Source organism: Somniosus microcephalus, chromosome 7 (assembly GCF_052327205.1).
Source record: "Somniosus microcephalus isolate GS21.2 chromosome 7, FLI_Smic_1.0, whole genome shotgun sequence".
Taxonomy (NCBI): domain Eukaryota; kingdom Metazoa; phylum Chordata; class Chondrichthyes; order Squaliformes; family Somniosidae; genus Somniosus; species Somniosus microcephalus.
In genome coordinates, this window is record NC_140993.1 from 174,460,139 (window position 1) to 174,472,191 (window position 12,053).

The 12,053-nt window shown below is 42.9% G+C and overlaps 1 protein-coding gene across 2 annotated transcripts; it reads right to left on the reverse strand.

The window, feature by feature from the left end:
* Window positions 1–819: 819 nt before the first annotated feature.
* On the reverse strand, window positions 820–4,836 carry hey1 (hes-related family bHLH transcription factor with YRPW motif 1). 2 transcript variants are annotated; one of them, XM_085993218.1, is made up of 5 exons: window positions 4,202–4,836; window positions 3,808–3,883; window positions 3,601–3,684; window positions 3,283–3,364; window positions 820–2,528 (listed from the first exon to the last, which is right to left on the reverse strand). In XM_085993218.1, the coding sequence occupies exons 1-5, from the start codon at window positions 4,285–4,287 to the stop codon at window positions 1,945–1,947; spliced, it is 912 nt and encodes a 303-aa protein (XP_085849344.1). In that variant the 5' UTR covers window positions 4,288–4,836; the 3' UTR covers window positions 820–1,944. The 2 variants fall into 2 exon arrangements, with proteins under 2 accessions (XP_085849344.1, XP_085849345.1); XM_085993219.1 differs by having other exon boundaries at window positions 3,808–3,936; window positions 4,202–4,292.
* Between the last annotated feature and the right edge of the window lie 7,217 nt (window positions 4,837–12,053).

Here is a 12,053-nt window from a genome sequence, read left to right on the forward strand (position 1 = left end):
TGCAAGATCAGCAGCAAGGGCCTTGGCCAGCGAAGAGGAGCCTGTTGAAGGACTCTTAGAACACAGTCATTCTTAGGCTCTATCAACATCCTACAAATACTATTTTTTTTTTTGTTTTTGCAGGCAGCTCAAAGGCTGCCTTTTCCTCCCATTTCATCAGCAAACCTTCACCAACAGACTGGTGCAGGTTGACAGCAGAAATTGGGGAGCCCGCCTCCCATATTCAATGGAAATACAGCCAAGGTCAGGGGGGCATTTCCAGCATTGGCACAAGTCCCACCCAGCCAGAGATACCCCTCCATTGGAAAAACCAAGGTAATATTTGGACAGTCCTTTACCTGTAGCATTGACTGCAGTGGGTGACACATCTTGCTTATTATGTGCGTCAGCATCTCTAGTATAGAATTTAAACCTGTTTAGGAAACCCATTCCATCCGAACATAATCATGCTTCCATTGACCATCAAATCTTATTTATGTGTGCAAACTAATTTTATTGACCGTCACTGGTATGATTTCACTCTTCAGAGCCAGGGGAAAAATAACAGAATTTATTTTTATGGAAATAAATGTATGTAATTTCAATGTAGGGCCAAAAGATCATTGCGAATGAAAGATAAAGAGAATTCGAAGCTGCTCCTATGTCTATGTAAATATTTTAAAACTTGCTGTTGCAGTGGCACAGAACTTGCCAGCATTACAGTGAAACCTACTGAGGTTCCGCCATTAAATAATACCAGTTTATGTACTTCAATATTGCACATAATCGTGAGTCGCAAACAGAAATGGTTCTCCGAAAAGAAGACACACAAACATGGAATGATACTCAATTGCACATGTAATTTATTATTTCATCTGTTTAGTAAAGTCAACACAAACCAGTACACAGTAACCAAACACTGCACCTTTGCTATTACCTTCCAAAAATTAGGAGCTTCGGCTCTGGAAAATACTTCAGCATCTAATACTCGCTGAAACAAAGCTGGAAATCTGATTTGTCATCGCTCCATTCAACAACATAAAATATAAAATATCATTGAAAAAAAATATTTACATTACTTAAACAGTTTTTTTAATCATTCAAGAAACCAGCATATTGATCTTATCAAGTTGACCTTGTTTTTATCTTTTTTAAGGCATGTAATGTTGACTTTGTAGCTACTCATGTACAGTACAGATGTACGTACATAATAAATAGATGTATGATGCCACTGCTGATTAAAAAAAATTGCTACGTTTGAAATGTTTGAAGGGTAGTAAGTTAATATTTTCAGGCAACATTTAACCAACCAAATAACGACATGGAAAAAAATGCCCTAACCTCAGGTTGTGCATGATGCCACACACACACAGGCCTGATTATTTAACACAGGCCTCTGTAGTGAAAGACTTTACTGTGGCTAAACACAACCTGCCTTGATTTAAAAATGCAGCCTTTTTAAACACACTACTACCTATTCTTTTTGGAATAAAGAATAAGAATTTAAGTCACTTAAGACAAATAAATTTAATCCAATTTTTATATTAGACTTTTTTTTAATGAATAACTTTATACTCAAAACTTCAAGGAAGCTGATAAAATGATGTCTGAAAATGATCTCTAGAGTCTTGAAACAAACTGGCATACTGCTTGTTTAGACAAACCTGACTACTAAAATGAACTTTTTGACTGAATGTAGACTACTTCAGGAATGAAAGGGTCAGACTGCTCACATAATATATTGAATATTATTTATTATCTATGAGCTAAAGAGGCTATCTATGTAGCCAGATTCACTGGATTTCAGATTGATATGCAGTTGTACACTATTTGCCTGCAGTGAACTGAAGTACATCCTTAACATTCCATAGCAGTTATGTTGGTAATAGCTCAGCTCAGCTGAGTTTAAACTAAGAATTCACCATTTCTGTCAGTTTAAGGAAAGAAAATCCTTCAGAAGAGTCTTTAGAAAGCACCGATCTCTGTCCCCCAGGGTCTGTAGGGCTTGCCAATGCTGCTCGTTGGAGTCTGAGCTGATGAACTGAATGTGCTGGGAGAAATCAAGGGGAAAGTGCTGAAAGACAGAGGGAATGCAGACAAGGATGACATTGAGAACAAAGGTGGGGACAGTTTGGTGGAGGAGGAGACCACTGGGATGACTGGGCCAACACTGCAATTAGGAGCCACTCTAAGTGGAGAGGTATCTGTGTGCGAGGAGGTGCCGATCCTGTTCTGATGGTGAGGCTCCGTCGAAGCAGTATTGCTATTGTTATTATGGGCAGCCTGTGGCAGCAGAAGCGGATGCAGATGGTGATGTGGGTGGTGGCTGAAGCCAGTACCCCAGGAAAGATGTCCAATGCTAGAGGGTGCAGTACTTGCAGCTTCCCTCTGAGATGCATAGTTATTGAGGTGAGAGACCAAACGCACACGGAGAGGATCAGAGTTCTCCAGGCCTTCAATAATACTCAAGTACCGAGCCACTTCAGCCAAACATTCTCGAAATCCCAGGCTGCGGTAGTCCATAGCTAGTGCCTGAGCATCAAAATAACCTATAAAATCAGATAAAATTAAAATAAATGTTATTTTAGAAGTTACAAATACTGTAGTAATTTCACAGTCACTTCAGGAGACCTCTGAAGTTATGCATTATAAAAGAGGCATTCTTAGAAAAGGAATCTCCTTTACCCTATTCTACAACAACAACTTGCAATTATGTAGAGCCTTTAATGTAGTAAAACGTTCACAGGAACATAATCAGACAAAAAGAGGCACCGAGCCAAAAAAGGAGATATTAGGACGCTTTGGTCAAAGCGGAAGGTTTTAAGAGTGTCTTAAAGGAGAGAGAGGTAGAGATATTCCAATAAAGAAAAATCTCACATATTCTATATGAGATTTATCTTTGGCTAGTCAACATTAATAAAATTAAAACATTCATCTCAAAAACACCCTGGTCATAGTACATAATGGAAGTTCCTGGCCATATTTTATAAAATCTGTAACCATTAATTGGATTTACAACAAAACTGTACAGTGGTGGAAAAAAAGTAAATTGAGGAGTCTTTGATAGATGATTGTACTGAGATATGGTTTAGGAAGTTGTTCTCTAGAGTTTTGCACAGCAAAAATGCCATACTGGAACAAACTAGGAATTAACTATTTACTTCAATTTCAAATGAAAGCCTATCTAATAGTTAGGGATCCTACACTCTTCAAGTATCTCCCAGTTTTTACAAAGTATATATTAACCACTGGCATTTTCAATTTTCTATCCGACCTTTACAAGAAATACCAACAAAGTGTTACCTTTCCCACCGGCCGCATGCAACATCTTCAAATGATCAACGGTCATTTGCAAAATTTCTGCCTTTTCTAGTTTGGCGGATCCCTGCCGACAGAAATAACGAGCTACAATTAAAGACCTGTGTGAAACCGATTTCTCCAAGTCAGAGACCTGCACTAATTCACTATGTGATTTACTTATTATTTATTGTAACAGTAATTTTATTGTGAATTAGTTTTGCTCGACTTTAGAAAACACGTAAATTATTTTTAATGCAGCAAATTGGTCAATGTTTTGTGTTTAAGTTACTTTTTATTGAGAATTAAAACTTTTTCACGTACTTGTTTCTCATATGCACTGGGGACCAGTCTTCGCAGTTCTGATAAGCTGTTGTTAATACGATCTCTGCGGCGTTTCTCTATGATCTGTTTAAAACAATAGACTTTTTTTTAAAGAATTAGCCAGACAAAACACGTGTAAACAATTGTCGTTTAGACTACACACAGCAAAAGCGATCTTGTTTGTCAGCATGACTGTGTGAAACTTACCCCTCGCCTCCTTTTCCTAGCCAGGACCTGAGAGGATGTACTGGGGGACATGGAGCCTGTGGCTGTGCTGGAGTTCCTGAAATTCAATCCATCAAACCGGCATCAGCAGTCAAGCACAAAAAGAACGTTCTGCAAAAAGTTTACTCCAATCGAAAATGTACAAACAGAAGCTCGTTTAAAGAAATAGATCAATATCATATACTGCAATTCCCAGAAATGAATTAGATGTTAAATGTGTTGCAGCAAAATTTATGATTATTTTAATGCATGGTATGAATTTGTTTCAATAGTTAAAATGCTTCTAATCAAATCTATGCACGCTCCAGATTTCAGAATAAACTCTCAGTGCTCTGTCATTTGCAAGCGTTGAAATTCTACTAATATTAAACATTACCCATTTTCATCGGCGCTTTCTTTCTCCACTTCGATCGTTTCGTCCAGTTCGCTGTCCGACGAGCTGTAATCGTGAGTTCTCTTCATGTTTGGTTCAATTGTTCCCGTGTGTCCTATAACATTAACGAAGCTCCCACCAGATATTGTCCGCTCGGCTGCCTACAGGAGACTGCTTGCCTTTCCCACGGTATTGCACTTACCAACTCCACCAGTGACCTGTCAAGCCCCCGCCAGTGGCGCCGATTGACAGCTCGCGCGGCCCATTTGCGGGGCGGCTGGGCCGAGATTGACGGCGCCCGCGCTCCAGTGCCGGAGTGCGGCGCGCTGATTGACAGCTCTATCCTTCACTCAGGAAGCGGCAGGTCGGGGCCGGTGCCCTGCCATTGGCTGAGAGCGCGGCCAGCTCCCGCCGGCCAATCGGCTCGCGCTGTTGGCCGCCCAAACGTCAAACACGCGCAGGTCGTGGGAAGCGTGGGAAAGTTCTGGCGGCGAGCGGCGCGGGCCAATCACAGCAGCCGGCGGTCGGGCGTTCGGATGAAAGTAGCAATCGGCTTGGGCGACTGTGGGTCTGCGGCGGACCGTGTGAACAGTAACATTACCCGGCTCAGAGCCACGCCAGCCAATTCCAGCTCCATTTATACTGCTCATCGAGAGGGAGGGCGCCGCCCCTCCACATTCTACCTACATTTATGATACGCTTTACACAGACTGAGGTCACTCACACCACAACAGATTCATTTTGTACACAGGCATCCGCACTGCCGAGAGAGCGAGAGAGAAAGCCAAACCGCTGTCTCCCCTGCAGGTCTATTTATGCAAAGGATACGTAATGGGAACTGTGCAACACAACACTTTATTGCATGTGTTTAGCCCTGATTAAAGTCGACAGATGAGATACAGCAAACCGCGCAATTCGAAACCATGGTTCATTAAATAAAACAAGGTGCTAGAGCCCGCAGGGTTATGATGTTCAACATCACAAAGGAATCATTTTCCAGGCCACCTTTATTTGATTTATATCCACGCATGCTATGTGTGGTTAGGAAATGTAGTAATTTCAAATTAAACAAATAAGTACTTGCGCCAAGGGTCAAAATCTGTTTTTGACAATAAGCCTTTGTTTATATTATGCTCCTGATCTGCCAAGTCGTGGCATAAAAATATATACCGTGGGATTTAACCCACTAAAACAGACACAACACGACAGAGCACCATTGTTGAGTTCACATTCCATTGAGTTCCCAACTTCAGCCATGTCATCACAGGAAGACCTGGAGGGCGGGTTTTGGCACTTCGCCGGCAGGAGGGAAGAAAATTGAAGAGGGAACTATACCTAGGTTGCTCACACACACACGCTACTGATTCTAACTGGCAATAGATGATCCCATCCACTCTCTTGTCATAGATGGGGTATGGCCTTAGTAGAGAAAATAAAATATGCATAAAAAGACAATTGCCCATGATTTTCAACTAATTCACTTTAATGACAGAAAATTACAGGCTGGCAAATGCACAAGTAGAAAATCCTAGGTTTACACATGAAGAACGGCTACTTGGCTGATCACGCCCATGAAAGTATAGCGGCTTCATTGGGAAAAGAGAAAGAAAAAGAAATTAAAACATGTAAAAATGATAGTGCTTGATCGCCATCACTGGTAGACAATTTATTTTAGTAAGATAAAGTTCCACAGGTACTGACAGTCCTCAAGCCGTCATTCTTCATGTGTAAGCCTAGATAGAAAATCTTGGCAGACTATTATACCGAGGAGATCATCAAAGCCAAGACAAGCCCTGTTCATTACAAACACCCACACATGAACATTTCCAAAGAAGAGTCCCTGGATGGTCATCATGAGCAGCTCTAGGCTAGGCTCAGCTGTGATGCTGTCCACAGTCAAATATACTGCCAACATGGGGACTGGGGTCTTCCACTTTTGCTTGTATTTTATCTCTCCTTTTGCTTGTGCAGTAGCTTGAACCATGCTTGCCTAACTTCTTATTTGTTTGCCTAATTGCATGTGTAACCAGTAATGTTATAAGTTATGAATCCATAAAACCGTTTTATTCAATCATAATTCGTAACTTGCCTACTTTGCATTTTAATGAAGGCATACACTACCATAGTGGATGGTCTTACACAAACAAGTCATTTTGCAAGGCTCCTCTCTTGGCACAGAACCTCAGAAGATATATCCAAGGGTCAGAGATCACCCTTCATCAGAGGGGGTGGTAATTACATGGTGAAAATAGACTGCAAGGGAGGAAAAGGAACAGAAATCAGTACCAGAAATAGATGTCTCAGTAGCTTCTGCAATCTCATAATTCTAAAGTTTTGGATATGGAATATAGAATTGGCATGTACCTGGAATATTAGGGTCATCAGAAAATGTTCTACTTTTAACCTTTCTCTAAGAATTTTGTCATTGGAACACTTTTATCTCTGGTTAAAGCTTTCCTATATGGTAACTATCAGCATTCATGCTGACGGTCAGTGTGTCTGTATTTGCTGACAAAAATCAGCCCCCTCTCCCCTCAGCTCCACTCCAGTCCTGCCATTAATATAGACTGGATCTGGGTCCTCTCCCATAGGCGCCACTCCACAAGTGTCCTGCTGCTAATTTACCAGACCAGCCTCTCGCCCCTCAGCCCTCAGCCCTGCCATTAATATAGACTGGATCAGGGCCCTCTCCCATCCGCGCCATTTCACAAGGGTCCTCCAGTGGAAGGTATCCTCACATCTGCATACTGTAAGCAGGAATTCCTGCTCTCATGAGAATTCCTGTTCACGGTATGCAGCAGCTGGACTCTTGTCAAGCAGCATTGATTGCAATGGGAAGGGGGTGCAATGGCTAGCAATGAACAAGCAAGGAAAGGAGAAAGGGATGACAGTGAAGAAAAGGGAAAAGGGGAGAATGGATGACTATGAAGGGGAAAGGGAAGTGGGAAATGGATGGCAATAAAAAGGTGAAGGAAGGAAAAAATGATTGGGAGAGGGAAAGAGCAGCTGCAGGGAGCGGTGCTTCTTGGTGGGGAAGAAGGAGACAGTCAGTACTAACTAAGGGGGAGAAGAGTGTCAGCATGAAATGAGTGGGAAAGAATGTCAGCTTGAAAAAGAGAGGGGTGCTGAAGGAGGAGTACCAGCTTGAATTGAGGGGTTGGAAGCAGGGGAACAGCTTACAATGGGCTGGAGGCGGGACAAGTGCTTGTATGAAGTGGAAAGTTGAAGGAGGAGAAAATGGTTTAAGTGAACAGGTGGGTGGGGAGTTGGATGGCATACAGTGTCTCTGTGAACTGGGAAGAAGGGTGATGAATATGGGAGAGTAACTTTTAGGGAAGTGACAGTCTGATTGGTCTGTTGCTTTTCCTTTTTTTAGGATTAAAAATCTAGCAATTGTAAAGTGCAAAAGTGCTTAAAATTAACCAGAATATATTAATTTCAATGCAAGTTTTGTCTGAGGGAGAATATTGCTGAACCTTCTAGAAATGCATCACCAATTTGGATCTCTCCCTTCCTGTACTTTTCTTTCCTCCAAGGGATGCTGTGTACACCCACAGTTTAAGTTACAACATCCATGTAGCCACTTGTTTTCACATCATAGGCTTATAATCAGAACTGTTCTTGAGTTGTCAGCTTGTTTGAAGCTCTTCACAGGCTAGCCTAGTTTCCTAGGCTGGCATGTATGAGCTTTCTAGCATTTCCCCCCAGTACTCAGATAGAAGAGTAGATTATACTCCCTTTACTCACCTGGGGAATCAACATTCCAAAAACACAGTAAAGAGAAAAAAAGGACAGGACCTTTCACTCCAGGTCTTTACCTCGCTGCCCCACACTATCCTAGGATTTCCATCAGCTTTATCCTGAGAGACATGTGGCCTGCAGTAAGCACAGGCCTAGCACTGCAATTATAATGAGGCAGGAGGGAGCTTTCCCAGTCTTCTGTCTCATGTTCCTATGAATACGATTGTTGGATCCCCCAGCGTAGGGCTGCTTGGCGATACCTGGTACAGGGCCTGCCAAGGATTCCCACAGACCAGAGGGTCTACAGATGTGCAATCAGATTCACAAAAATGGAAAATGTTCAAAGTAAACTAGTCGCAACACCAGTGAACTGCAATTTAAAAAAAAACCAACGCAAGGCACACATCATTAAAATGAAACGGAGCAGATTAACCCTTTTGAGTATTGAATTTGTTTTGGACCTTGCATATTTATTAACTCCCAAAAATGATTTTTCTTCCCAGGAACAGGGACAGACAAGGAAGATGCAGGCAAGTTTGAAATCCTATTTGCAACCCCCCCATCCAACAGCCAATCTAATAGCGTCAGACCCTTCTCGCATCTGCTGACCAGCAGCATCCAGATCGCCCCAGTGGTGGCAGGCAGGAGTGCACTCTGATTTCCTACCTAAAATTTCAATACAAGCCCCAGCCGTGGGTGGGCCTGTGCCTGGGCCATGCAAGTAGTGCGGGGCAAGTAAGACACGAGTAGCTGCTTCCTCTCAGGTACAGAACATTGCAATTGCCTGTCAGGAGTCCAGCCACAAACTGAATAGGGGAAAATCTAGTCCTGTCTATCTTCTGTCATCCTACTGAACTCCACAAATAAACTCTAAAGCCTGCACATCTGCCAATGCACTTTATTATGGTTATGTTTATGTTAATATACTACAAGCCAAACGTATGTTGAATGTTTAAATGTCTTAATCCAAATGTACACTCTCGGGAGCCACAAGCCTACATTTCGTTGTACTGCACTTGTGCACTAACAATGACAATAAAAGTTGATTTGATTTGATTTGATTTGAAAACACTGGCCCAATAGCTGCTTACTGTCTAGTTGAACCCATCATAGATTACTTGTAAATTGGATGCTGCAGAAAGTTGTAGCCTCTTTAAACCTGTCCCTGTTGACGTAGATTGTTTTTATTTAAGGGGTCCCAGCTTCCCAGCTTACTGATCCTAAACTAAAGGATGTTGCTTCTCAATGTAATGCAATTATAGGGACCTTTTGGTATGCCCTGCATTTCAGTTCTGTAAACCTGAAAAAAGCACTAAACATGCCTCTATAATATTTGAGGCAACTCATCCCTTAAATTTCAGTGCAGGGGTAGATTTTACAAATTAGGGCTTCTGGCACAGAACTTAATGTGACAGAAATGATTTTTTGTGAATTTGATTGCAGACACAATTTTCTATCAACTGAAATTGATGAAAGCAAAATTCTGCAGGCCATGCTGACCTCTGCATGTGAATTCCCGATATGTACTCTGCTAGAAGCACTAAACGTGAAATTTAACACCAGATGTCAAGGTCATCATCAGCTGGAATTCTTGAGAGTTTTTTTAAACCTTTCTTTTATCTTCTCTTTTCCTGACGTGGTGACTCACGCATCAGTCTAACATGGTGGCAGTCCTCCGATAGCTCACAAGATAAATACGAAGGAGTAAACTCATTCGGCCCATTTTACTTCATACCTTCAGTGAGGCCTTCCACTCCTTCCACTGCAACATCTATATTTTTCTTAAGCAATTCCAGGGTTTTCACTACCATTAATTTACCTGCAAGTCCGGGAGTGAATGTTTAAGGTGGTGGATGGGGTGCCAATCAAGTGGGCTGCTTTGTCTTGGATGGTGTTGAGCTTCTTGAGTGTTATTGGAGCTGCACTCATCCAGGCAAGTGGAGAGTATTCCATCACACTCCTGACTTGTGCCTTATAGATGGCGGAAAGGCTTCTTGAGTGTTATTGGAGCTGCACTCATCCAGGCAAGTGGAGAGTATTCCATCACACTCCTGACTTGTGCCTTATAGATGGCGGAAAGGCTTTGGGGAGTCAGGAGGTGAGACCTGCTCTTGTTGCCACTGTATTTATGTGGCTGGTCCAGTTAAGTTTCTGGTCAATGGTGACCCCCCAGAATATTGATGGTGGGGGATTCGGCGATGGGAATGCCGTTGAATGTCAAGGGGCGGTGCTTAGATGCTCGCTTGTTGGGGTTAGTCATTGCCTGGCACTTGTGTGGCGCGAATGTTACCTGCCATTTATCAGCTCAAGCCTGAATGTCGTCCAGGTCTTGCTGCATGCGGGCATGGACTACTTCATTATCTGAGGAGTTGCGAATGGCACTGAACACTGTGCAGTCATCAGCGAACATCCCCACTTCTGACCTTATGTTGGAGGGAAGGTCATTGATGAAGCAGCTGAAGATGGTTGGGCCTAGGACACTGCCCTGAGGAACTCCTGCAGCGATGTCCTGGGGCTGTGATAATTGACCTCAAACCACCACAACCCTCTTCCTTTGTGCTAGGTATGACTCCAGCCAGTGGAGAGTTTTCCCCCCGATTCCCATTGACTGCAGTTTTACTAGGGCTCCTTGATGCCACACTCGGTCAAATGCTGCCTTGATATCAATCTCACCTCACCTCTGGAATTCAACTCTTTTGTCCATGTTTGGACCAAGGCTGTAATGAGGTCTGGAGCCGAGTGGTCGTGGCGAAACCCAAACTGGACATCAGTGAGCAGGTTATTGGTGAGTAAGTGCTGCTTGATAGCACTGTCAACGACACCTTCCATCACTTTGCTGATGATTGAGAGTAGACTGATGGGGCGGTAATTGGCCGGGTTGGATTTGCCCTGCTTTTTGTGCACAGGACATACCTGGGCAGGTTTCCATATTGTCGGATAGGTGCCAGTGTTATAGCTGTACTGGAACAGCTTGGCTAGAGGCGCGGCTAGTTCTGGAGCACAAATCTTCAGCACGACAGCCGGGATGTTGTCGGGGCCCACAGCTTTTGCTGTATCAAGTGGGCTCAGCCGTTTCTTGATATCACATGGAGTGAATCGAATTGGTTGAAGACTGGCTTCTGCACTCACATACTGGGCTCCATCATCATTGAGGATGGGGATATTCATGGAGCCTCCTCCTCCTGTTAGTTGTTTAATGGTCCACCATCATTCACGACTGCATGTGGCAGGACTGCAGAGCTTTGACCTGATCTGTTGATTGTGGGATCGCTTAGCTCTGTCTATAGCATGCTGTTTCCGCTTTTTAGCATGCATGTAGTCCTGTGTTGCAGCTTCCCCAGGTTGGCACTGCAGTTTTAGGGGCTGCTCTTGGCATGCTCTTCTCCACTCCTTATTGAACGAGGGTTGGTGTAATGATATCAGCAAATAGAGATGGTATTTGCCTGTTTGATTATGATGCCTTAACAGCATGTTTGCATGTACTGATTGCTTGTGCCTGACCAGCAGAGGGCATGTGACAGAGACAAGCAAGGCAGTTTAGTTTAGTTTCAGTTTCGTTCTAGATGCATCACTAGCATGATGTCTCCTGTAAATGCTGTATAAAGAGTTGAACAGACTTTAGATTAAAAGACATTCTCTTTCATAAATGTCTCGTCATTGAACCCACAAAGAAATCAATACATGGTGTCAGAAGTGGGATTGAAAGAGATGAAGAGAAAAAATCTGAAGTTAAATCAGCTCTCCACAAATTAGCAAGCCAAAAGAGAACATCGTTGCTTACCATTGGAGAATAGCTAATGAAGTGAAAAAATGGAAGGTTTACACCCACCGGCGACGCTTCAGTTGACAGGTAATGTGGCTGAAAATTGGGGGAGATTCAAACAACGTTTAGTGTTGTATTTAGCGGCAATCGGAGCTGACGAGAAAAGTAATAAAAAGAAATCGTCACTGTTCTTACATGTCGTGGGTGATGAAGCGCTGGAGGTGTATAATAACTTCACATTCGCTGCTGATGGAGACAAAATGAAACTAGATAAAATAATGGAACAGTTTGAGGCCTACTGCATACCTAAACGTAACGTGACGTTTGAGAGGCACAGATTTTTCACATGTG

What these genes read in the sequence shown, in the direction of transcription:
- hey1 (XM_085993218.1), bottom strand. Translation starts at nt 4,287, where the DNA reads ATGAAGAGAACTCACGATTACAGCTCGTCGGACAGCGAACTGGACGAA. An exon ending in GAAAGCGCCGATGAAAATGG is followed by an intron (nt 3,884 to 4,201) that starts GTAATGTTTAAT and finishes ATTGAATTTCAG; the next exon opens with GAACTCCAGCACAGCCACAG. An exon ending in CTAGGAAAAGGAGGCGAGGG is followed by an intron (nt 3,685 to 3,807) that starts GTAAGTTTCACA and finishes TGTTTTAAACAG; the next exon opens with ATCATAGAGAAACGCCGCAG.